The sequence below is a fragment of the Hibiscus syriacus genome, unplaced genomic scaffold (genome assembly GCF_006381635.1).
Source record: "Hibiscus syriacus cultivar Baekdansim isolate YM2019G1 unplaced genomic scaffold, ASM638163v2 tig00110418_pilon, whole genome shotgun sequence".
NCBI lineage: Eukaryota > Viridiplantae > Streptophyta > Magnoliopsida > Malvales > Malvaceae > Hibiscus > Hibiscus syriacus.
Genome location: NW_024062730.1, coordinates 1,472,169 through 1,499,623, shown reverse-complemented (window position 1 = coordinate 1,499,623; position 27,455 = coordinate 1,472,169). Strand labels below are relative to the sequence as shown.

The 27,455-nt window shown below is 34.4% G+C and overlaps 2 protein-coding genes across 2 annotated transcripts; one reads left to right on the top strand and one right to left on the bottom strand.

Annotated features, from left to right (window-relative positions):
* Positions 1-6,361: 6,361 nt before the first annotated feature.
* On the top strand, positions 6,362-16,964 carry LOC120124324 (tryptophan--tRNA ligase, cytoplasmic). Its single transcript, XM_039143027.1, has 11 exons — positions 6,362-6,841; positions 7,257-7,442; positions 7,542-7,593; positions 7,680-7,745; positions 8,000-8,086; positions 8,564-8,656; positions 9,391-9,471; positions 10,058-10,129; positions 16,300-16,368; positions 16,463-16,573; positions 16,696-16,964. The coding sequence occupies exons 1-11, from the start codon at positions 6,504-6,506 to the stop codon at positions 16,744-16,746; spliced, it is 1,206 nt and encodes a 401-aa protein (XP_038998958.1). The 5' UTR covers positions 6,362-6,503; the 3' UTR covers positions 16,747-16,964.
* Positions 16,965-25,612: 8,648 nt separating this feature from the next.
* LOC120124334 lies at positions 25,613-27,085 on the bottom strand. The gene is made up of 4 exons (XM_039143037.1): positions 26,883-27,085; positions 26,678-26,744; positions 26,228-26,311; positions 25,613-25,869 (listed from the first exon to the last, which is right to left on the bottom strand). The coding sequence occupies exons 1-4, from the start codon at positions 27,045-27,047 to the stop codon at positions 25,811-25,813; spliced, it is 375 nt and encodes a 124-aa protein (XP_038998968.1). The 5' UTR covers positions 27,048-27,085; the 3' UTR covers positions 25,613-25,810.
* Positions 27,086-27,455: the final 370 nt, after the last annotated feature.

Here is a 27,455-nt window from a genome sequence, read left to right as displayed (position 1 = left end):
TCTTTTGAAGCATTTCAACTCCTAACATTTCATTTTAAGGAAAAAAGATCGTTAATCATTTGTTTGTTAACTAACAGTTTCATCCACGTATGGTTTTTTTTTCAAAAATAAAATGTTGACTTGAAAGTCAAAATGCTAAAAAATGCCAAAATTATCTTATAATTATTTTTTTTCAAAATTATAACTAGTATTACGTTTTAGTTCCGTTTTTATTATTCATCGTAAAATTAATAATAATGTTGATGTATCGTCCAAAGACAATGTCATGTTAACCTTGATAAATATTAAATATTTAATTTATCATTGTACGTGAAGAAAAATACATCTTTCAAGTTGGTCGATGAGGTAGCGAAGTACAAATACAACAGGCATAAACACACGTACCCGTTGAAATTTGCAATGAAATATCCTTGTCTTTTTGTATCCTAAAAACTAGATTTTTACAAACTTTTACAGTAACAAAGTCATACTCGTAGTTGACGTTAAGACCAAACCCTCTTTTTGTCCTAGTCCTAGACATAATCGCCCGTCTTTCAAACCCCAACTCTCCTAATTCCGCCATTAATTTGAGCTGTTTTCTTACACCTACATCGCCCTTCCTTCCAGTAATTGAGATAAAAAAGATGGGTCAAAGGCAGAACGATGATCTTCAGAATGTTTCAAGTGGATTTGACATGCAATTGATCGGTAACTTTCTGAGCTTCGCATCGAGGGGAGATAGGGTCGGACTGAACCAGATGTTGAGGGACGGTATTTCGCCGGACGTTCAAGACTATGATCGGAGAACCGCTTTGCATCTCGCCGCCAGTGAAGGCCATGCCCATATCGTCGAGCTGCTTCTGCTTTACAAGGCCAACGTCAACCTCATTGATCGATGGAACCGTACTGTATGCACCAACTTCATCACCTTCTTTGCATTAATGTTTTTTTTCTTCTTGTTCGTAAGATTATCATGCATGCTATACCTCCGGAAATATAACTTTTTTATATAAAAAAAATCTTCTGAGTGATCATAAACCTTTGATAAATCCAAAGGATTTATCAAAGGTTAATCTGACTGATAATTATAATCATACATATAATAATGATGATTCTAGACCTGACACAAACATGACGAGAGATGAGTTTATAAACCCTAGTGACAGATAAAAAGGGTCTTCTTCTGGAACAATTTCTTCTAGATTTTATTCTCGCTCTCTATTCTCTCCTAATATTATCTACTTATCGATCATCGGTAGTGACTCTCCGTCCAAATCAAGAAAGATAAACTCTTCAAATTGATATAATCATCTTATTACCGTCAATAATACGTTACGAAACTCGAGTTTAACACAAGTGATTTGTAAACCTTTGAGTCGGCATCCAACAAATAACTTTGGTTTTTGTTTTTGAAGCCTTTAACAGATGCAAGACTTTATAGACACCGAGATATATGCAGAGTCCTAGAAGCAAATGGAGGCAAAGATATAGATGATAAAGAATTCATCAATAATCAGCCAACCATGAATGATCAAGCTCCAGTGGTACAGCAATTTATTTACTAATTACTCCAACGAGAAAAATTATGGTTTGAATCCAGAACAACTTATCCATGCTGTGCTGCAGACGGTTCGACATGAACCGGATTCAAATGAAGTGATCGCTATCTCAGAACTGGATGTCGACAAATCATCAGTAATCAAACCGCGGGTTAGGTTAATATAGGGACATAATAATGTGTTGTCCATAAAATATTATGCATTTGATTTGAATGTGGACGGTGTTCTATAGGGCGTATACGGTGAATCCGAGAAGGTGAGATGGCGTGGAACATGGGTCGTTAAAACAGTGATCAAAAGCCAGATTCAACACCCTGACAAAATGTATGCATTCTATATGATTAAATTAAGGCTTAGGGAGGTTACGTTAAATAAAGCTTTTAATTAATTTGTTTTACATTTAATTAAACCATTGAGTTATAAAATTAAATTGATTTATTTTGGTCAGGATATTATCTTCAAAGGATAACACATTGTTGCACGAACTTCGACATCCCAATATATTACAGTTCCTGGGTTCGATCGTGCAAGGGGAGGAAATGATTTTGATTACCGAATATCTACCAAAAGTAATTTCATTAACTTTAAAATGAATTTTTTCCTTCGTAAACTAATACATACGGATGGATCGAGGGAGCGGGTGGGGCAATCGTCCTCTTGAAATTTTAAAATTACTATATATTTTAGATTTTTCTATGTATTTATTATTGAAAATCTGTTTTCGTTCTCCTGAAATTTCATAAGTTCAAATTCGTTCCCCTAAAGTTTTATAAATTCAAGTTCGTTCTCCAACATAAAATCTTGCGTCTGTCCCTGTAAATACATTAATCGATTTTCTTTTTTAATGGTAAATAAGGATATCTTGGATCTCATACTGGAAAAGAAAGGTCGGCTTGACTTCCCCACTGCCTTGCGTTATGCACTTGATATTGCTAGGTAACTGTACTCTTCCTTTCTTTCTCGTTATATGTATAATATTTCGAAAGATAACATTTGAAATTAATTTAAAAGAATATAAGTACCACATTTGTGAAAAAGTAATAAATTTAGATGTCAAATTTATAATGTTTAACATATTTAAGTATTTGGTTTTTTAATAATCCGGGATGATTGTAAGGTAGTATCTGTTCATAATCTTTCTTGATAATTAACAATGCACACATATTGCAGACGCAATTGCTCGAACCCAGAACCTTAAAGAAAAACAACGCTCCATTTAATCACTGATATCACTCAATAGGTTCAGATTTAAGTATTGAATTAGTTATCCATGTTATGTGGCATTATTTACTTTTCCATGTTATGGATGATTCTATTTGTACCGTTTCATATTTTTATTGGTTAACAACATTGTTTGTTAACATAATTTTTTAAAAATAAAATTAGACAAAATGATAATTTAAGTATCAAATTGGTGGGAAAAAATGTAGGCACTAATATGGCATGGTCTAAAATATTCCATAGGGGGATGAATTATCTTCACCAGCACAAGCCAAAACCAATAGTACACAATAATTTGGATCCAAGGTAAGTTCTACCCCCAATTTGGCAAAGATACTTATAGTTACGATATTTATTCTTTGATTTTTAAATTAGAGGATAATAAACGTTTAAACGTACTTGATCTTATATCTTCCTATATAATATATCGATAACAATACTAATTGAATTCAATTCGATCGACAAAAATAATAACTATTTAATATAGCTAACCTCATAACCTACATTTAATTAGATTATAAACAAGTAATTTTTTTATTTTATTTTTAGAAATCTATTGCAGGATGAGAGTGGGCACTTGAAAATCGGGGAGTATTGGGTTCAAATGTTGTATGATCAAATACAACCAAATCAAGAGAGTCGTACGTTGTACCATTCCCCCAACTTCAATCTTCAGATTTCATAGCTGATTTAGACCTTAAACCCTAAACCTCAATCTTCAGATTTTATGGTTGATTTAGCCTATACTTTATTCGTTTTTTTTTTCACAGCTCAAATAGAAGAAAATTATGATACCAAGAAAGATGTTCTTGCATTTGGGTACATACTTTACCAGGTTTCTTCTTTAACATCTTTTCTATAATACTTAATTTAAATAAATGAAGCTATTTAGTTATTCCATTTGAAAATTATATAGAAGTACGAAAAATAAAAATATCATTCTAATAATAATTAAGGTGAATTGTTTTAATAGTCCTTGAATTTATGTCGCGTATCGGTTTCGGCATTGAATTTTAAATTATTTGATTTTTATTCTGAATTTTAAATTATTTGATTTTTATTCTGAATTTTAATTTAATTCAACCGTTAAATCTGTAACGAAACGGTGACATGAATTGACATTTTGTGGCAACTGACATGCGTGTGCCGCAGATGTTAGAAGGAAGAGATGTCATCAACTTTAACTGTGAAAAAAATAATTCTCTTGATTTGGAAATCAAGCTTCCAGTTACTCGATGCCCTAGAAGAATTCAAGAGTAAGTTCTTTTATTAATATTTAAAGTTTAAATTACGTCAACTTTAGGCTTAATAGATAATTTAGCCCCTTAAGTATAATTTTATTTTAATTTTGGCTCTTAAAGTTTTGTTTCGACAATGGTTTTAACCCCTCCCATGACACTGTTAAAAATGGTGTGGCCCTTCAAGTCAATTAATGGCATGTGAATGACCAAACTAGAAATAAGTTACTATAATTTAAGGTTTATTCTTAGTCTGACTCGTAAACTATAGCTTATTCTTAATTCGGTCATTCATGTGTCACTCGTTAATTGATTAGAAGGATCACATTCGTACTATTTTTTTTAATGTTATCGAATAAAAAGATTGATGGGACATAATGTAAAATATCACATCTGACAAAAATTTTAAGGGTCGAAATAAGAACTAGACTATACATTTAAGTGTTAAATTGTCAACTATGCCTTAGTTTTACTTTAGTTCCTGTTGTTTATTTCATTTCCTTAATCATGTTGGAGTTTGTAATTTGTAGGCTTATACGAGAATGCACTGGTAATGATCCTTCAAAAAGGCCATCCTTTTATGTCGTCATTGCAATTTTAGAGGAAGCTTCAAATGGTATGGGAAGAGCGTGTATTGGACAATATTGTGCCTAATTAATTAATTGTTTAATTACTCGCTTCAATTAAAAAAATAACATATTTTGTTAAAAAAAATTGTAGGACTTGTTCTAAAATATTTAGACTCTTAGTTTTATGGATAAATGGCTAAACACTAATAATATTTACCAACAATCAGTTAGTTTAGCGGGATGAATCACTGTCCCTTAAGTAAGGTCAGATATTCGAATCCTGGCGTTTGCGAATGAAGCAAATTGGGTTGGGAGGGTCGCTCTCGCCTCTGCAATACCCGATCTATATTAGTTGGCCAATAGATTGGATATCAGTGATTAATTAAAAAACACTAATAATATTTAATGTATATTTATATACTGATCCTTTTTTACAATAGATTAATTATATTGATCTAAAGCTTTTTCTGATGCTTTTTATTTTTATTTTTCAATATAATTGTCTTACGTATCTTTGATGATTATGATGAACTATATCCATGATTCTAACTAAAAAATATTTTTTATATATTTAAATCATATTTATTAAAAATTAAATCTATTATAACAAAAATTTAAAACGATAACAATTGTCTTAAACTTAAGAAGTGGTCTTACTGGAGAAAGAAAATGTTGTTATTTCTAGAAGTTCTGTGTTCGATAATTACGTTCTGGACATTTACTGCATTATAATCACTCTAAACTAATAAAAAATAATTATCTTTGATTTTCATACTGACATGGCTCGAATTTCAAGATATATCTTTAACAGTTCAAAATCAAATAAATTCGATCACGAGATTCTCAAATCTCACAGTATCTGTATGAATTTTTAAAGTGTATAAATATAATCTTTTAAACATACATTATTGACCGATCGAAGGCGATTTGACATCGATTTTTTAAAATGTTATTTGACTATCATTTGAATAAATAAGAAAGAAAAGAGTATTATTGGTATAATATTCCCTCCAAACTTTTTTTTATAATCAAACAAATTGAAGGTGGAAAAATTTCCGCCAACCTTACTCGTGAGACTTTTAAAAATATATATTTCAGTACTAAATATATTTTAATTAAAATTAATAAAACATTTAAAATTAAGGGTAAAGTAAACAAATGATCCTCTAATTATAGGACAATATTTTGTTGAGTCTTTCAACTATTAAAAGTTATAAAATATTCCCCTTAGTATAGAATATTACTTTGTTAAGTTCTCCGACTATTAAAAGTTACAAAATAGTCACTCGATTATTCATATGTTTCAAACCCGTCCTTTTTCATTAAAAAATTGGTTACTGTCTAAGCTGGACGTTAACCTGTTGACTAGGATATTATAAAATCTAACCTCATAATCATTTGAGTTGTCTTATGTGAATCAACTCTCTATTTACATTATGTCGTCGAGCCAGTGCTTGAAACATTGTGTCACTGAGTCCGTGCTTGAAAGCAACGACGATACCATTACACATCATTAAAATATGATTTTATCATATTACAATTAATATGTTAACTTCCAGCTCAATTTTTTAACAGAAAAGGATGAGTTTGGAACATATGAATAGCCGAGTGACCATTTTATAATTTTTAATAATAGATGGACTAAACCAAACAACACCCTATAATTGAGAGGTCATTTTATAAGTTTTAATAGTTAGGGTACTCAAAAAACACTTCCTTATAGTCAGGGGACCATTTCTATATTTTACCCTAACATTAAAAACAAATTAAAACCGTAGCAAACCGGATCGGATGAAACTCGAAGTTTGAAAACTTAGTTTCAGATCCGATACGCCGTCTATCGGACAAAGGACAGTTTCATATAGACGTCGCCGTAACCTAGTATATAGCAAAAGCATAAATTCATTCCACTTCTAAGTGACGATAACGAAGCCACAATGGAGAAGATAGAGGATAAGAACCAGCAGCAAGAAGAGGAACAAGTGGTGAATCCTTGGGAAGTGTCGGCCAAAGAAGGCGGTAAGATTGATTACGATAAGCTCATCGACAAATTCGGTTGCCAAAGGCTGGATCAATCCTTTGTCGACCGCGTTCAACGCCTCACTTCTCGTCCTCCTCACGTCTTCCTCCGCCGTGGAGTATTCTTTGCGCATCGAGATTTCAACGACATTTTGGATGCCTATGAGCGAGGGGAGAAGTTTTATCTGTATACCGGCCGTGGACCTTCTTCTGAAGCTTTGCATTTGGGCCATTTGATTCCTTTTATGTTCACAAAGTAACTTCTTTTTCCTTTTTCTTTGTTAATTAGTTGGCATAAATGAACAAAAGGACTGAAATTTGTGCAATTTAGTATAATTTATGAATTGATATTGCAAAAGAACAGTGATTCACATTATCTATACATAGAAATAGTTTTTGAATTTATAGCTCTACAATAGTTACTAAATTTCTATGAGTTTAGTCCTTGTAGATTAATTTCTGTTGTTATTTCCTCTGCCATTTCTTAAATAGAGAAAATGTTATTGGAAGCTTGCTCACAGGTTCTAGTAATTACTCTTAAATGCATCAGGTTTAATTGCTTTTGTGGTCTTAAGAGATAATTGGAAGGAAAAGAAATGTTGTTGTATGTTTGAGTTTTGGTCATACACTTAATTCTATACATTTTGGACAATGTTTGATGTTTCTTGCAGATACCTTCAAGATGCCTTCAAAGTCCCTCTTGTTATACAACTAACTGATGATGAAAAATGCATGTGGAAAAATCTTTCTGTGGAGGAGAGCCAAAGACTCGCCCGTGAGAACGCTAAAGATATCATTGCTTGTGGTTTTGACATATCAAAGACCTTCATATTCTCAGACTTCGATTATGTCGGAGGGTAAGGAAACACCAGAGGATTTTTTAAGCTTCTTTTTAACATTTGCTGGGACTAATCTTTGGATTCTAATTATAATTTTGTTGATGTTTTGATTTGCAGTGCCTTCTATAAAAATATGGTCAAGGTTGCCAAGTGTGTTACTTACAACAAGGTGCTATTTGTATTCTTTGCTTTGTGAGTGGAAGAGCCTTTGACCTTATTGTTTGAATAACTATATTCCTATCTGGTGATATTTAGGTTGTTGGCATATTTGGATTCACAGGTGAGGATCATATTGGAAAAGTTAGCTTTCCACCTGTGCAGGTATGCTTCTTTTCCCTAGCATTTACCGGTTTTGTGATGACTACAGTTGAAGTGATGTTATCTAAAATTTCTATGCTTTTATACTGTTTATGCGTCGATGTGAACTTAGGTGTTGTTCATGATTATATATTCTTTAAATTTTGGCTACTGGCCACGTACGAGGAAATCTAGTAACTGATTTGGTCTCTTTTAGCCTTTTCTTGTGCCAAATATATGCTTGTGTTGATGAGTGTGCTTATATTCTGTTGGTGCAGGCTGTTCCATCATTTCCTTCATCATTCCCACATCTATTCTCTGGCAAGGATAATCTACGTTGTCTAATTCCATGTGCAATTGACCAGGTTCAGTGTTTGTTAGACTCTTCTTAGTTTTATCATATAATGATAGCATATTAACTCTTAATTATAATTAAGGAGTATATGGTTTTGTAAGTGATAACTGTGGTTTCCGAATGTTAATCCTTAGTTTTATGTATTACTCCACACACATTATTGCTCATTGCTAACTTTAAAAATATGCTACAATGGTTTTTCATTGTTCCTTTCATTTCTGAAACGGTTATAATTGGTGCTAGTTTGGATGTTGGGTCTTTTGGCCTTGTTGCTTTACAACTTAAAGGAAGCCTTAAGTCAAAGTGATTCTGAAATTTGTCAATTTATTTTATTAATTTTTTGTTTACTATTGGTAAAAACTAATGATTACCTTGGTTATTTTAAATAATTACCTCACCAATCCTTTCCCTTGGGATTTTTCTCTCTAGCTCTGTTTGTCTGCAGGTATATTTTTCATTTTTTCTAAAATTTGTTGCTGTTGCTCAGGATCCATATTTCAGAATGACACGAGATGTTGCTCCTCGGATTGGGTATCATAAGCCTGCATTGATTGAATCACTGTTCTTCCCTGCTCTCCAGGTATTTTTGTAGGCATAGAAACATTATCAGGATAATACTGTACAGAATTTGTTAATTGTCGTAAGTTTGTGTTTGTTGGTAAAGATCTGTTATTGACAATCAGGTTATTTCCTGTTACATAATGTTTGCACATTATATTATAGCCCATAGCTTTGCAAATAAACAACGTTGCATATATGTGGGCCAAAGTTTGATGTTGTGCCCAACTATTTGGTTTGATTTGCTTTATCTTCTTTGTCTTTGATAGTTCACACAAGTTTAATGGTTTGTTAAGTTATTGTAACTTTTAAGAAAATAAATACTTACTATGGTTTCATTTTACTCATAAAGCAATCTTGACGTGTTAACTCTGAGCTGCTTCATTTGACTATTTAGACATTTCATTTGAGGCTGGAAGCTTACAAAGTGCATATACTCTATATTATGATTCTGTATTTGCTTTAAAAAAATTTATGTTTCAAGTTCTGTATGCATATGGTAGAGACTTTTGTCGCTAGGAGGATCATCACAGAATATATGTCAGTGCTCTACCATCTAGTATTTTTGTTCGCCATTTGGTTGACTTCAAATGTGCTTTAAATTGGATAACCATATATGAGTTTACACATCAATTTTGAATTTGATGTCATGTTCATTCCAAAATGTGCAATATTTGCCTTTATAGAATCGTATAATTTGTAATCATTCTCTAGTTTAAATAATAGCTTCAACATTTTTTGCACATGTAATCTCAGGGAGAAACAGGGAAGATGTCAGCTAGTGATCCAAATTCTGCTATTTACGTGACTGATTCTGTGAAGGATATCAAACACAAGGTAGGTTCATGAAATTTTTTCATCATTCTAATTTTCTAATTTCTAATTATGTTGACAGAAAATGCTACATGTTTGGCCTTATCCATCTTGTTAGTGCAACTGGTAGACCTTTCAAATATTTTGTGATGGGAAGTTTACCTAATTTTCATTGAACTAAAATAGATGCATCATGAGCCTCATGGATATATCACAAGACTTTTAACGCCCTCGTGGTGGTTCATTAAAGAAGTTGTAGCAATATTTTACCAACGCATGAACTTTTAATTATTTTATTATTTCTGTTCACTTATTCTCAAGCACTTGTTACAGGACTGTCAATCCAGTTGCTGTCGGGTTTTGTGTACTTCAGATTAATATGTTGGAACTGGATATAGTGATTCTTTATATTAGATTTGCTTTTCTTGTGCTTGTTTCTTGCTTTAGTTTAGCTGCATTATTGCAAATTCTGCACTCCCATATAGTGTGACTTGTTTCACATATTTTATAACTGATCATTAGAAGGAAAGCTTACAGCAAGTTGAAAGATCAAATAAGTTACTTGCTTCAATTGATTTCTCGACATAATGTGATTTGCATTCGTCTTTAGGTAAACAAGCATGCTTTCACTGGTGGCCAAGAATCCATTGAAAAACACAGACAATATGGGGCAAATCTTGAGGTAATGAATTTGTTGTTCCCTTGTGACATATCAGTTGAATTTTCTTGCCATTTTGTGCTTCAGTTTTTTAACTATCACATCACATGTTACCACTACGAGTGAGGTTACTCCTTGTAATTGTCAGAAAATAGATTCCTAAAATAGGAATATTATGAGTAATTAAGATAGGATTCTGTGAATATTTTTAGTAGTTATAATCCCTTTAAGGGATTGTATATTCCTTAGAGTTAGTTACTTTCCTCGCTTAAGAGTTTCCTAAGTTAAGGTTGCTACTTGTATATAAATATGTAACACTACCTACAGCAAAAATATATGAGTTTTACAGAGAATTTCATTACTTTCAACTTGGTATCAAACCTATTTTAGCTCATTCTTGGGTCCTGTTAATTTCGGTTTAGCAACCCTTTCTCTTTATTTGATCCTTCCCTTGAGTGCTTACTGTTATTCCAACAAAAAAAGATGGTTGAAGTGGTCGATACCAGCAACACTGAGACAGTCCAAGGAGTCAATGTGAGTGAAGGGAGTTATTCAAATTCCGTAGGTGACTTGCAAAATATACATGTTGCGTATAGGTTGAATGGAATTTTTTTTTACCTCAAATGGTCTCAGCTTGTTCGCACGTTCCTAAAGGGTAGAGGCAAGTTAAGTTATCTTCTTGGAACTGGACCTAGGGAGGGAGATCCTAGGTTTGATTCTTGGGATGAACATGATTCATTAGTAATGTCCTGGTTGTGGAATTTCATGGTGCCAGAGATTAGCGATACATGCATGTTCCTTAATACATCCAAAGAGATATGGGTGACTGTAAAACAAACTTACTCAAAGGTTAGAGATGTTGCCCAGATTTTTGAAATCAAGACCAAGATTTCATCCACCAAATAGGGAAGAAGTCAATCACAAAATACTCTAACCTACTACAGAATCTTTGGCAAGAAATGGACCACTACCAGTGTATCCAAATGAGATATAACGAAGATGCAGTTGCCCTAAAGAGGTTTGTTGAAAAATACATAATTTATGATTTTCTTGCTAGACTAAACTTTGAGTTTGATGTAGTAAGGGTCTAGATTCTTGGAAAAGAAGACCCGTCATCACTGAATGAAGCTATTGCAATCATTCGTGTTAAGAAAGGAGAGAAGTTATGATTGAAAGCAATCAAGAGGAAAGTTTAGCCTTGATCACTAAAGTTGTAACCGAGAGAAAAACGGGTCTGGAACAGCGAAGTACAAAAAAGACAACAAAAACAGTAAACAGAGACTCTCTATGGTGCACCTACTGCAAGAAACCTCGCCACACAAAGGAGAAGTGCTGGAAACTTCATGGAAAGCCACAGACAAAAAGTAAGAAGTTTCCAGAGAAGGAGGGATCATCAAGGGGTCAAGGAAGAGCGTATACAACCAAACAGTTGGTTGAGGACTCTCAAGAACAACCTGTGAGTTCAACAAAAAAGAGATAGAGAAACTGAGAGATTTGCTGGGGTCTCTGGACAAAACCCCCTCTGCAGGTATATGTAGTCTGGTCTTCTTAGGTATGTCCTCTTCTCTGGACTCTAAGGCCTTGGATTTACCCACCCAAAGCTCTTGGGTAATTGACACAGGGGCTACAAACCACATGACCAAGGGCTAAGGTGTATTTTTATTGGCTACTCTTCCACTCAACAGGGGTACAAGTGTTATCATCCACCTATAAGGAAACACTTTAATTCAGCTGATTTCACTTTTGCAGAAAAGGAAAATTATTTTACTCGTCCCTATTTTCAAGGGGAGATTTCATTCAAGGAAAATAAGGACAAATATTGTTTCCTCCTTCATCCTCTCATTGACTTTCCTGCACCAGCTCAAACTCAGCCTCAACAACTTGTTTCTTCCCAACAGCCAATCCAACAACCTCTTATTGTTGACCAACCTGATCCTAATACTCGGCCAAAAATTCAGGACATTACTCGTCCTCTGCTGGTCTACTCAAGGAGAAAAACATCTGTGCAGGCTCAATCATCCTCTTCCTCTCCTATACAAACTAAGGTAACTACTGAACCTATCTTTGATCCAAATAACACTGAAAAATACGATTCTACCTCTGATCGCAGGGATTTTGATTTTTCTATTGCAATTAGAAAAGGAAAAAGGACTTGTACCATAAAAAAACCCTCATTATCTATTTTTCTCTTGTAAAAATTTGTCTCACAATCACAAAGCCTTCCTTACGAGCCTAAACACCATCACCATCCCAAAACCGTGTCTGATGCATTGGAAAATGAGAATTGGAAGAATGCCATGCATGTTGAGATGGAAGCACTAGAGAATAACAAGACATGAAACTTGGTGAAACTGTTAAAAGGGAAGAAAACAATAGGGCGCAGGTGGGTGTTTACGGTAAGATACAAGTCATATAGATCATTAGAGAGGTACAAGGCAAAGTTAGTGGTTAAGGGGTATTCTCAAACCTAGAGAATAGATTACCTTGAAACGTTTGCCCCTGTTGCAAAGATGAATACTGTGAGAATTTTACTGTCATTAGCTGCCAATCAAGGATGGAAATTACAGCAATATGACAATAAAAATGCCTTTTTACATGGAGATCTCGAGGAAGAAGTTTATATAGACATCCCACATGGATTTAGTTCAAGTGCTAGGCAGAAAGTGTGTAGATTAAAGAAGGCTTTATATTTTCTTTTTGATAAGAATTGAAGGCCTCGTTAAAAACCCCCTTCTTGATTAAAAGAGTTTTAAACAAACTCCTTAATCATCGGAAGGAGGAAAAGAGTGCCTTAGGACTTCATTGAACATAAGAAATTACCAGATACAACCAGAAATCCACCCCAACATAAACAGAACACCAGAAACATTCAAAAATAAACCTAAAAAACAGCAAAAACTCTACCTAATCCACCTTAGCTAGAACAACAGCCTCAAATAGGACTGACCACACTTAAAACCTAAGCTTGTCCCGAAAGACACCACAACACCAAACAACTATAATATAAGCCAAATAAAACAAACGACTCAATCCATATACACCAAGATCAACCACAAAGGCCAAGAGTTTCCACATAAAACGGATGCAGAGGAGCAAGCATTGAATCTCCTCCTAACTGCCACATATTGCTCATCTTGTCGATGGAGAGCAACCAAACTTCCAACTCCAAAAACAAAGATCATATGTAATTCATCTGCCAAAACTACCACTGCCGTAATCATCCAGAAACAGAACCACTACTGAGCCTCCAGACTCAAAATCCAGATCTTTCCCTAACATTAAGGAGTCTGTCTCTACCTTCTTTAGCTTTTGCCCCAATGCTGGAAATTCCAAATCATAAAGGAATCTGCCTGCAGGATCCTTGCGTTGCACCTTATTCTGTTTAAACTTGCTTCGGCAGTGATAATTCTTCCTTTGAGGAGCCGAATTTTTGTCATGAAAAGAATGGAGAGAGGCAAAATTATTATAATTCCCCTCCTTAACTCTGTGTTTCTGCCTGGAAATGTGCGAGAATGAATCATTCCCTCAAAGATCGTGCACCTTTGATGGGCAAATCAATTAAAAAATCCTTCATTCCCTCCTTAGCACGTGCTGTCATACAATAATTATTGCTGGCATTTTCTGCCTCACTCCCCTAAAAAACCAGCACTATCTCGTGTTCCACCTCCTTTGTTCCCCGGTTCAGCATGGCCTCACCATTTAATCTATTGAATGCACTATTATTTTTAAGGCCCTCTTTAAGCAAATCCGCCACCACCTTTGACTCAACTCGACCATCCAACATGGGGAAATCTGAAAAATAATCCTTCGAACCCTCATAGCCACGTGCAGACAAACACCTATCCTTATAGACATCCACTGCTTCTCTCTCCATCGTGCACCAGCTCTTTCTCGTGTTCCCCCACCTCCTCAATTTGCGAATGAACCGTCCCCTGACCCACAACAGCGCTCCTCAGACCCATCATCATTTCCTCGCCTATGTTCCTGTCGTCCTCGCCCTCACCCGACAAGAAGCAACCTCTAGACCCATTCCCCATACAACAGAAAGCATTTTCTTCTTCCTCAGAACACCTCCCGGGACACTGCACCTCCGATGAGTTAACGTTTCTACCAGCTTCTTCAGCACACACCTCCAACTCGGGGAACTTAACTGGAGAGACACCAACGAGCTCCCCCACCTTGGATAACGGGGGATACGACTGCCTCTTCCAACGAAGACGACTCTACCCACTTAATAAAAATTCTGCACCATTCTACCAAGCTATTTTTGAGAGTTGAAAGCTTACTTTCGTCAACAGAACCAACAAAGGGAGCCTCCGTATGACAAACCTCCTTCACCACACTCTTGCCCTCAACTGGATATGGACCAGAGAACTTCTTCCTCCAGAAAACATCACGAGGATGATATCTCGCCATGAAAACTCTAACTTTGTTACCTTGAATCCAAGAACTATCAACACAGTTGATAGCCTTCCTCGCGTCCTCCAGTCTGGTGAAACGAACAAATCCAAACCTACTTCCTCCCTTGCTTCTTTTATTAGGGATGAAAGAATCAACCACCTCACTATATTTATCAAAAAATAACCAAAGACCTTGGTAATGAAAGAAGGCTTTATATGGATTGAAGCAGTCTCCAAGAGCCTGGTTTGGAAGGTTTACTAAAGTGATGCTGAAGCTAGGCTACAAACAAAGTCAAGGTGATCACACTTTATTCGTGAAACATTCTGTTACAGGGGGAGTTACTGCTTTATTAGTGTATGTAGATGATATTATAGTTACAGGGGATGATTTGAAAGGAATTGATGATCTAAAGAAGTGTTTGGTGAAGAAGTTTGAAGTCAAAGATCTTGGAAGGCTAAAATACTTCCTAGGTATTGAAGTGGCACATTCACAGAAAGGGATCTTCATATCTCAACAGAAATACACTAAAGACTTGTTAGAAGATACTGGAAAACTAGGGTACAAACTAGCAGAAACGCCAATAGAAGTGAACCACAAGCTTGGAGATACAATGGAGGATGCAACAGGTGACAGAAGCTCATACTAGAGGCTTGTGGGGAGACTAATTTATCTATCACATACCAGACCAGACATTGCCTATGTTGTTGGAGTTGTGAGCCAATTTATGCACAACCCTAAAGAATCACACTTAAGGGTTGTGACTCAAATTCTGCAGTATTTTAAGGGTACACATGGCAAGGGAATTTTGTTTAAAAAAGGAGGAAATTTGACATTGGAAGCCTATATTGATGCTGACTATGTAGGATCCATGGTTGATAGAAGATAAACCTCAGGGTACTATACTTTTTGGGGAAAAATCTAGAGACATGGAAAATCAAGAAACAGAATGCTATAGCTAGGTCCAGTGCAAAAGCTGAGTTTAGAGCAATGACACTTGGAATCTGCGAATTGTTGTGGCTAAAGATTATTTTGGAGGATTTAAAGATCGAGTGGGAAGGCCCAATGAAGTTGTATTGTGATAATAAATCAACAATTAATATTTCTCATAACCCAATTCAACATGACAGAACAAAACATGTTGAAATGGATAGACATTTCATAAAAGAGAAACTCGACAATGGGCTAGTTTGTACTCCCTATGTGTCCACTGGAGATCAAGTTACATATATACTTACCAAGGGACTATCTGGGAAGCTTTTTCAGAAGTTAGCAGGCAAGCTGAAGATGGAAGACATCCATTCTCCAGTTTGAAGGGGAGTGTCAGAAATTAGATTCCTAAATTAGGAATATTATGAGCAATTAAGGTGGGATTCTATGAATATTTTTAGTAGTTATAATCCCTTACTTTAAGGGATTGCATATTCCTTAGAATTAGTTACTTTCCTAGCTTAAGAGTTTCCTAAGTTAAGGCTTCTACTTGTATATAAATATGTAACGCTACCTACAGCAGAAATATACGAGTTTTACAGAGAATTTCATTACTTTCAACGGTAATGTTATCACCATTCAAGGATGGTGATCGGACATTCAGACCTCATTTAGATGCATATTAGCCGCGTGAAAATGCAGACATTCACACAGGTCCAAATGCACATGCATCCACATAAACACACTAGTCTTTTAATTTTGCTGAAACTATTGATATTAGCATTTTGGTTCCATCATTTTAATGTTCCTTTTTTCTCTTTGTTTTATCGTTAGTATGCTACTAAAAAACTGGATTTGTTTTTCAGGTAGATATACCAATCAAGTATCTTAATTTTTTCCTTGAGGACGATGCTGAACTTGAGCACATAAAGAAGGTAAACTTGCTGCCTTCGTTAGTTTCGATGCTTTGCCTGTAACTGTCGGGTTCTTCTCATTTCTTGGTATTTCATACTCCTCATCATTTGCTAGGAGTATGGTGCGGGGCGCATGCTTACAGGCGAGGTGAAAAAGCGACTCACTGAAGTTTTGACTCAACTAGTAGAAAGACATCGAAGGGCTCGGGCAGCAGTAACAGATGAGGTAAGGCTCTCTAGTAACTCCATTGATATATATCATGGAACTTCTCATCCGAAAAGTAAATTCAATCATCAAATTGAAGATCAAGAACTGATGGGGAACTCTTTTGTTATCTTTCTTCCCAGATGGTTGATGCATTTATGGCTGTGAGACCCCTTCCCAGTATGTTTGATTGAATTGGTAATATCAGGTAATGAAAACAAATTTATTGTGGATGAACACAACCTTGGGTTATATTAGATTTGTGTTCCCTTTTGCTATATTCTGTAAATTACTGGATTTAGCTCCAGGGAGTGTACTTGTGGTTGTGGTGCAATGCTGGAATTTAATATCTGAACTCTAGAAATGTAGTGAAGGGAGAGTGATATACAAAATTGATTTAGTGGGTGTACAATTTTGATTCAGATTTTAGCTTCATTTGCGACTGCAAATTTTATTTTAGATCAATGATTTTTACAAATTACCAATTGGTCACCCTCAATCAAACAAAGATAAGTAGTTCAAATCCCGACATTGTAAATGGATAAAATTGAATTGAGAGTATAATTGAATTGAGAGTATTACTCTCATAATTAATCTTTTTGAGATCTAATTTGAATTAATCTTTTTGAGAGTAGTTCATAATATGATTTTATTATATAGATTAAGTCTAACGTTTTCTTTTTATCACTCTTTTGATAACGATGAGTTTATAATTAAGGGTGTGATTGGACACACCATAGATAATAATAATAATAATTGTAAGTTATTATTAGTATTATTATTATTATTATTATTATTATTATTATTATTATTATTAAGTAAGGTTATTGCAAAATAGTATATGTTCTAAATACTCTCAATCATTTGATAATTATCACTCAATCACCCTGTCACAATCGTTGGTGTTCGAACTCATAACCTCTGAGAATAACAACAATTCCTTTAACCACTGAGGTGAGTTGATTCGTGCAATAATTGCAAGTAGTTATATCCTCTTTTAATTATAAGAAATAATAATTTGTTATATATTTTTTTGTTGTCAAATATAATATTATACAATTTAGGGGCTCATTAATTAAAAGAAGTGAACACATTTTCTTGATATTATAATAATTATGTAACACACTAATCCAGTTTGACACGAAGATCCATGGATTACAATATTACATGGGACTACTGAAATAGTGACCCAAAATTTTTATTTTAAAATTGTTTATAATCACTGAAAATGATCTGTCCATAGTGATGAAAATAAAATGTAATAATATGAGTTTAAAAAATATGGAGAACTCTCAAAATTCATCCAAAAGTAATACAAATATTGAGTATCAAATAGAGTTACGACTGAATACATAAAGGGTTCATAATAGTTTATGCCCTCTAAAGATGACTCAAGAAGTACTTTAATGGTCTGCACTGCTGCACTGGAGTATCTGCTAACGATAACTCCCCACGATCTGCCCCTATGAATTTGTGCACAGAAACACATTTCGAACACCGAGCTTACAAGCTCAGTGCCTCACTAATAACTATATTATACTATATGCATTCATTTAAAGAGCTGACTAACGACACAGGTCTGAAACATGTGAAGACATAATATATTAAAAACCTAATATGCTAAACTAGGGTAGGCATCATGGTGCGGCGCAGTGGAGGGATCTTGTCATCTCAGAACTCACACCCCTCTAGCCTATCGAGTGGGAATCCGAAATTCTATCATCGGAAACTTACACCCGCCAACCACTCCGTCGAGTCTTGGGGCATCTGGCGACTAGTCGACTGCTGAAGTGCTGTGGCACTGACTTGGATCCATTGACTATCGTGTTTCTGCTAAGAGTAACTCGGGTGTCCTGACTGTTTCCCCAGCGTCAAACAAGACTAGTTTTATATAGACCTAACTGTTACTTTTCTATTGTACTGATATTAATTACTATTATCGCTTGAAGTTTTATTTGTTGTTATTCAAGTGTATTTGGAGTACCTCGAGTCTGATCCCTTATCCCTAGCTTATTTAACAAAATCTACTCGTTGGTACTGATACTAACCTTCAGTATCGATATTAGACACTTGGTATCGATACCCACCTGTTGGTATCGATATCCCCTGACTGAATAAGGTTGTCTGATTGAGGAAGTATCAATACTCTAGGCTGAGTATCGATACTCTGGTGCTAGGGTATCGATACTAGACTGAGTATCGTTACTAAAATTGGATTCGATGTTTTGAAAATACCCCCAGTATCGATACCCTTACTGGAGTATCGATACCCCTGCCCTGGTATCGATACTCTATGTGAGTATCGATACCCAAATTGTTTACTGCTCTATTGATCTCGATACCAAGCCATCCGATATCGAGACCGGGGCATCAATATCGATACTCTAAGGATGAGTATCGATACTACCCTTTAAAGTTTACTTGTTTTATACTTGGTTGAAGAACAATATTGATATTGTACTGTTACGGGGTGCCCTATTTTGGCATGAAAAATCCTATATTTCTACCAAAACCCCTAGTGAGGTCCCCAACTGATGTTTAGATATTTATTTGATATTAGGGGTAATAAATAAGTCTGAAAACATGCTGAAACACCCAAATTGCTTCAAGCTCATGCAACCTACCAATTTCATCTAAATGACCTACACATGGTATAGTTGAGTTACAAGTGAATTACCTGGTGATTCTAGGTTGCTGGAAATGTAACCCCCTCAGACCGATGCGGATAGCCCGATCCGATCTGGAGTGTCACATTAGGGCCACCGGAGCGACCCACCGAAAAAAATAGCGGAAAATTTAAAACTTTTCTTAAAACATGTAAACTCATAAAATCATTTATGAGTACAAAATAAAATTTATCAGTATTCGAAATAAAACAAATTTTTAGACTCGTATATAAAACAAAATACAATTACATGCCCCATAATCACATGTACCATACTCTGCAACAACGCCAGAATATCTCTCTTACTGAATTCGATAGATGCACTGGTACAATTCTTTTAACATGCAATGGTGAGTAATAGAGTGATCTTTGGAAAGCTCAGTAATACAAAACTACCAGATGATGCTACATGACATGCAGATAAATGGGAAACCATAATTTCCTTATTGAATCAAATGTATACCAATTGCGGAATAATCTGGAGTTCCATTAGTAGTTCATCAAGTAGAAGCCATGAATCTCAATTCATAAGAAACCTTTCATACTATCACATTTTCATGAGGTCGAAAAGGATGTCTAGTGTGTTCCATCAGTACGATAAAATCATAATAGGTACACTAATCATATGATAGTTCAGTAAAATCTCATAAACCATATTGTAGTGGAGCTTTTTAAACTCGTATTTTAAAAACATCTTACAAAGAGTTAACCTAAGGGAATATCTTAGGGCCTGAGAGCCTACCCAAGAAAGTTCGGGGCTACGGGGCCTACCTAAGAACACATCTTAGGGCCGTAGGGCCTACCCGAGAATGATCTTAGGGCCGCAGAGCCTACCTAAGAGTCACATTAGGTCCATAAAAATTTTCCACCTTGATCAGAGTTGTACTTTACAAATCTGTATCTCCAAGATACAGTTTATACAATGATTCAAATCCATAAGCCATCACCGTTAAGTCGGTGCATCCATAAAACAGTAACCATATATTTCAGTGTACCACATGTTAAAACAATAAAATAATTTTTCAAAATATATGGAACACACTAGAGGATCCAAATATTTTTCAGATGCATTTTGAAGTTATCAATAAGGATAACATGAACTTGTGCAATTTGATTAGATTTCAGGAATAAGATCTTATTGAAGAGAATCGATTTATAACCGATCTAATCAGACATTTCAGATTGATACTTTAGAATTCCACTAAGTTTTCATGTGCATCAGGAAAACGATCAGGAACCTTTATACATAATAATTCTAAATTCAGATTTACTGCAAGTGATTCCATTACCCAAACAATCAGGGGTATTCAGGAATATACTTTGAATTCATAGGATTTTAGCCCAATTGAACCAAACGAGGTATTCAAAATCTTTTCATTCTGCGTTACTTGCGTTTTCAAACATGACCGAAGTGATTTTAGATGAAAATATAGAATCGAAGATTCAAGTCAATTACAATCTATGACTATCGATCGTATTATCAAACAACTCGAGTTACACAACTCTCAAACTGATGCATGTCAACAAGTCAATTCATTATCCTTCCAGTGTATTCACTCTTTAATACCATAATGCATATCCATAGATCATCCCCATAATCATCGCTTAATAGATCTTCCAACGGTCTTTATTTCATTTCCACGTTTCAACGATATCAGGAAATACGGACGTACTTGATTCATGGTACAACCCATAAGGACAATTCATCATGTAAGTTCAACAGTGTTTCCAAACTCATCCAATCAACTATTTAATCCTCAGTCATTGAGGTTACTTAGTTCGTTTAGTAAGCAAGTCTATCCCCGTTTCTTTAGAGTTTTCCAGAATAATTCAGACGTTTCTGAATTTCAAATACATGTTGTACTTCCTTTCAGTTCAATTTAGCCATATACTAAAATCGTTTTGCTATTCATGATTGATTTATCTCACGAATAGCCACTTCTTAATATCGAATGCGCTCTAACGTTAAGCTGAACTGAGTACTTCCATAATTTTCATAAATCCAAACTTGGGGAAACGAACTAGCATTCAAGTGGTACCTATGCCATTCAAGTACTAATATAGCACTAGCATTGTTTGGCCGGCTTAAATTATGTTCCATAATCTTTAAGAGCAGTACAACATCCATGTTTATTTGAATTTCTTAAATAATCCAAGACATTTACTTAGTCTAGGACATAAGGGTATTTTGGTCTTTTTTTATGCTCAATGATCTTCCATTCATTTTAAAGCTTGAGGATATCTATTCAGTCCTAGCTTGGTGATATTCTTTAATCATTTCCATTACAGGGGTATTATGGTTATCTCACAGATCTAGAATATTACAATCATTTCCTTCCGTCCGGTCTTATTATTTAATTCCAACTTATCATTTATGTCAATCCCTTCGAATTATTCCGACAAAATATCACCATCGATAAATTATTATTCTTCATGTACTTACTCAAGTCGGAGATTTCCAGGTTAAATGCCTTCTCAGATATTACTAACGGATTATCAGAATTTTCCATTCAAAAATAGGATCTCAACAATCAAATCAATAATTTATCGGTTTAAAACAAATTCTCATGTTACTACCTCATTCAGAGTCAACTCGGACTATTTTTACCTCTCAAGGGTATTTTCGTAATTTTTTAACCAGATAATTTCGGTATTAACTCTTAACAAAAATAATTATACTTTAGAGATCAAATGGTTAATTACTTTCCCGAACATTCTTTGATCTCGAAATGATTCCTTAACATACTTTTAGTATCTTACATAAAACCTATTGGATTAAAACCCGTTATCCAAATTTTCTAAGAAAACTAGCATTTCTTATGCACATCTATAGTTTTCTCAGATCAATATATCATTTCAAAGTTATTAGTCAACTTCCAGGGATAATTCTTGTCATCTTACAACATAAGGGTATTTTCGTAATTTTACCCTACCGGAATATTCTCATAATTTCTCATCCAAGTACCTTTGATGAAATAATTTATATGCTATAAATCCATGGTAACACCTTTATCACTAATCACAGAACTCATAGTTTAATTCTAACAATCCATCCATTTCTTATATCAGTCATCTGGGCCATATTCATTTACCGAATTTTTACTGTATTTGAATCGTGTGTTGAACTTCATTAATTATACATATGAGACCAAACATTTCCATTCATGCATTTACCAATACCAACATGTTCCATAAAGCATGAAAAGGTAGTAATGTATTACCTCAATTTCCGTGCCATACTGATCGACCATATAAATTCTATTCGAATACCCTCGATCTTTGATTCAACTTCCAATAATTCCTCAAATACATAATAATAGAAATTTCATAAAAAAAAACGAGACTTAATTCTGAAAAACGAATCGAATCGGGTGATAAATAAGTGAAAAACAGCTTACCGAGTTTGAATTTGACGAAACAGACTTCGGATTCGGATTCAGTACGTCAAAAAACATAAAATATGATTTTTCGAAAATTTTGACTTTCGAGCTTCCAATTCTTTCTCTCACGATCCCACACCATCTAAAATTTGAATTTGAATCCAAATAAATTTCTGTCACCATAAAAATAACTTATTATAAATCATTTCTATAATAGAGGGACATAAATGACAAAATTAAAAACTCAAAGGCCAATTTAATACTTAGCTACCAAGGTAAGTGACCAAAATAAATCTTATTCAAACCATTAGACAACATTAATAACTATATAGAACTAGAAGACAAGGTTGAATTCTCACCAAAATTGGATGACCCATATTATGATTTAGCCTTCATCCTTTATTAACTTTTCACCAAAACCCACGTGATTTTTCATATTGAAATCATAACCCCTTTTTCCTTTATCTTCATATCACATTCCTTTTTGTTTTCCCTTGATTTTTAAATTTCCAAGAATCTCCTGGATCTCGTTTTGTCTCTCTTAAAAGGCAATACCACTTATCCTTTCTTGGGTTTTGACGGGGCAGTAATAGTAACCGTAACAGAGCCACCGTTAGCAGCTCCATCATCTTCAGGGGCGGACCTAGGGGTTACCAGGGATAGTCCATATAATCTCTCAAATTATTAGGAACATTGATCAAATGATATTATTTTAATATTTTTATATATATTTTTTATGATTTTTAGATAGAATCTCTATATTTTAGATAAATTCTTATAAAAAAAATTTATACAATAAAATTATCTACTTAGTGTTAATTTTTTTTAATTAATACAAGTGTCACCTTTAATATTGTGCAACTCCTAAAAAAATTTATAAGAATTTTTTTGTACAACCCCTGAATTTTTGTCATGATCCACCCCTGATCATCTTCCTCCACAGCCTCAACCACCCCGGTTTGCTTGTTGGTAACCATGACCACCACAGAACTTAGAGTTGTTTCTTCTTCTCTTATAGCCCGATAAGATTGAACCCTTTTTGTTACTTAGAATATTTAATACGCATATACTTCTCATCTGCCTCCAATATTTACAGTAACGTGCGGACGCGACGTCTTTGTATTCGTATAGAAGTATATGCAAGAAGCTGCGTTTGGTCTGTTTACGAATGTGAGATCATGAGTTTTGGTGATCTCACGGGCAACTTCGACGGAGGACACGACGAGTACGGGGACATTGCCGAAGTGGAACGACATGAGAGGGCCGAATCGTCGAGATAAGACATGGAGTGAGCGATGAGGTAGCGACCGTTGTAGTAGAGATTTCCGATGATAGGCAGTTTCGACGGCGACAGCGATAAAATTAGTTTTCTTTTGCCAGTTGGATGAATCAAGACGATGAAGACGATGACCAAAAATGAGAAGAACAAGCGACATGAATTCAACAAGATTTCATGTTGCTGTAAAGATTGCAGAAAAGTTGGCATGTCCATTACCATTACAAAAATTATTGTATATAATGGAGTTTTTAGAACAGACCAAATGTTCCCAGATTTAAAAATGAATATTATAAAAAAATCTCATCAATTTATGGTTCTAAACATTTTGGATAAAATAATAAATTCACATCAATGATAGATAGAATTCACGTGAATTCTAGAAAAACTAAACCCTAAAAAGGTAAAATTATACTTAAAGTCCTTAATCTTTTTCAAAATTCTTTGTTAACCCAACATTTTAATCAAACTACTTCTATAAATATCATATGAAATTTTAACCCGTAAATTGGGGTGTGACAGGAAATGTCAAAAGCTCGACCCAAGGTGAGTTTCTCCTTCCCCTTAGCCTTGGAGCTTTCTCCAATCTCTCTCTAGACAAACATAAAAGGATGTATTACTAGCTGAATAAAATGGTTAAGAAGGTAACAAGAACACTTCTTAAGCCTACATATTATTGAAAACGGGCTGAAATCTTGAAAACTCTTAAACCCCACAAAACTTGTTCTCCATTCCCATAGTGAAAAGGTGGAGTTTAGGGCTCAAATGAAAGCTCTAAAGATGCTAAATTTGTTTAATACCTTGTGTTGCTGAGCTAGGGTTGAAAGGCTACCAAGTTACCTCCTTTAACTATCTTACTTGAAGGAAGAAAAAGAAGAACAAAGGATGAAAGCTTGGAAGAAGACAAAGGCAATGAAGAAAAAGAGAGGCTTGCTCAGACAGTGATATCACCCAATTTTAATGGAATTCAACTTTATTTTTGAATAAGGGTATAATTGTTTCTTTGGTCCCTCTAATCCTGCATATTAAAAAAACACTCTCTTTGCTCACTATTGGGCTAAATTCAAGCCCAAATTCACTTCAACTTGGGTCAAACCTTCCCACAAGCTAGAAATTAATCCAAGGCCCATCTCGGGTTAGCCCAAAACTTCTAACTCAGGATTCGAGGCATTACAAATTAATTATGCACTTAACATGTACTTAGTTTAATTTCACCTTTCCTTAATGAAAAGTAATTATAATTATTAACTAAACATATTAAATGTGTAATTATACATATACGTATCGAATGGTCTAGGGTAATAACAAGATAGAATCAGTTTAGAACTTAACCTATTAACAAGATAATCTTACAAACAACACCGTTCAAATTCAAAACCTCAAATTCAAGACTTCTAAAGAGATCAAGATTCCCTTTTTTACTCATTATTGGCATATAATATAGTAACTTGTGGGTGCAAAATAGTTAGGCATCTCTTATTGGTACATCAAGCTTTTTTTATAAAATTTTTGTAACTGCGTTCAGTTTGACATTCTAAATTTCAAATAAACAGAAACCAAATACAATATGAGTCGAGCCAAATCCAACTTTAAGATTAAGATTAGGGTCAATTAAAAAGATTATGATTAATCATAATTTTTAAACTCCCCAAGAGTTAAATCAAAAAATATTTGAGTGATGTTTATTTTTCTATTATAAAATAAATAAATAAATAAATAAATAAATAAAAACATTTCAGTTCAATGATTAAAATCCAACAAGTTTAACTCGTTACTATCAACTGGTTAGAACAATTGTATGCAGAACATAGATGTTACCACAAAATATATAAATAAAACAAGCATTAGCCTATCAAATATCCTTGCCAAGTTGATTCCAAGACAATATCGTACGAAGCCAAGTCCCCCAGAGTAATGTTGGTTTCCTTCATCAAAACTTATTCTACCATGGAATCCACTGAAGCTTCATTGGCAGGCTTAGAAACCTTCTTTTTACCTGTATTTACAATGAATGAATTATGTTCCATGAATATTTGTTCGGAAAAAGAAACTCAACCCTAAACTAAAATTCATAAAGGGCACCATGGACACATAGATAATGGATATGATCCCCCGAAAAAAATTCTACAAGCAGGGTTGTATTGATGTTATATGTCCTGTTTAGGGTTTAGAACCTAAGGTTCAGATACATTTAAATAAGTCGGATGACATCCAAGTAATCATACTCGTGGAGTCTAAATTTTAGACAATTTCCCTCTATCCATGTTGGAAACAAACCCCTATCCAACAAGTACCCAAAATCCGGATAACATACAAAGAGAGAATGCTGCATTTCAGAGGATAAGCTATCTAACCTTTTCGCTTAACACAATTGAGCTTCAAATTCTTCTTCATGTGGAATTTTGTTGGTGCCTTGTTGTTGGCATCTTGAGATGTACCTGTATTAAGCAAACATAATGGGATTTAAAATGCAAACCAGAGGTAATGGTCAACCATTAAACTGACCTTCAGATAGCTTTTCTTAAAAGTTAAAACAGTAAAACCAAATTTCCAGGATCATTTAGCTAGCGATTATCCAAGCACAACACCAAATTATGTAAGGATCCACTTATGAGCTGCTTAATTGCATAGTAATTATAAGGTAAATACATCAAACATCTTTAAGAATTTAAGCTTAAGTATTTAAATTCAGTTTATCAATCAACACCCAACTCAAATGATAATTTAGAAGAATAATTGCAGTTTTTGAAGAACAGAACAGTCGAGAAATCAAACACTAAAATGAAAAAATAAAATTAAAATACCTTCAGCAGCCACCATCTCCACATCTTCCATAGTCACCAACCCCTTTTCTATAACTTCTTTTTGATCCTATTAGTCATTACCATAAAAAACCCAGATGATTATTTCCAAAGAGAAATAAAAGAATCCATTAAAGCAAAGAACAGATTCAATATAGAAGAAAAAAATATATTTCCGTGGGAAGCCATTGGAGCAAGTGAATCATACCCTGCGCCATTTTTTGAGAAGCTTGCGTTTACGCTTGCCAGAGATGGAGAGCGATTGAGATTTGTTCTTAAGCTTCTTAGTTGAAGGGTCGCCATGGGTTGCTCTTTTTCTCTCCGCTCTTTGTGCTCTCTTCTGCTTCTGAACTACGTTGAAACACTTCGCCATTATTTTCTTTTTCTGTCTACCAAAACCTAAAACTCGTTTGTACTTCGCCACTCAACTTTAAAGTGTTTAATCTTTTATTTTAGGTTTAACTACACGGTTGATCACTTATCTTTAAGTTTTATCCTCTACTGGTCACTGATTTCAAAATACATAAGATATGGTCACTTACATGTTTATTTAAATAAAATTTGGTCACCTCAAGTTAACTGTCGTTAACAATAATTAAATATTTTGATTCCTTTTTATTTTCTTATACTAGAGAATAATTTTTGTCCAAATCTCAACAATAGAAGGTACATAAGGAGGAGACAGAAAATATATTTTGATCTTGAACGAATGACGAAGATTGTAGGTTAGAGTTATTTTTTAGATTTAGAGTTAAATTTAAAGGATTATAAAGGGAGTTTT

What these genes read in the sequence shown, in the direction of transcription:
- LOC120124334 (XM_039143037.1), bottom strand. Translation starts at nt 27,047, where the DNA reads ATGGCGAAGTGTTTCAACGTAGTTCAGAAGCAGAAGAGAGCACAAAGA. An exon ending in TTCTCAAAAAATGGCGCAGG is followed by an intron (nt 26,745 to 26,882) that starts GTATGATTCACT and finishes AATGACTAATAG; the next exon opens with GATCAAAAAGAAGTTATAGA. An exon ending in CAATTGTGTTAAGCGAAAAG is followed by an intron (nt 25,870 to 26,227) that starts GTTAGATAGCTT and finishes TTGTAAATACAG; the next exon opens with GTAAAAAGAAGGTTTCTAAG.
- LOC120124324 (XM_039143027.1), top strand. Translation starts at nt 6,504, where the DNA reads ATGGAGAAGATAGAGGATAAGAACCAGCAGCAAGAAGAGGAACAAGTG. An exon ending in AGTGTGTTACTTACAACAAG is followed by an intron (nt 7,594 to 7,679) that starts GTGCTATTTGTA and finishes GGTGATATTTAG; the next exon opens with GTTGTTGGCATATTTGGATT. An exon ending in AACTTGAGCACATAAAGAAG is followed by an intron (nt 16,369 to 16,462) that starts GTAAACTTGCTG and finishes ATCATTTGCTAG; the next exon opens with GAGTATGGTGCGGGGCGCAT.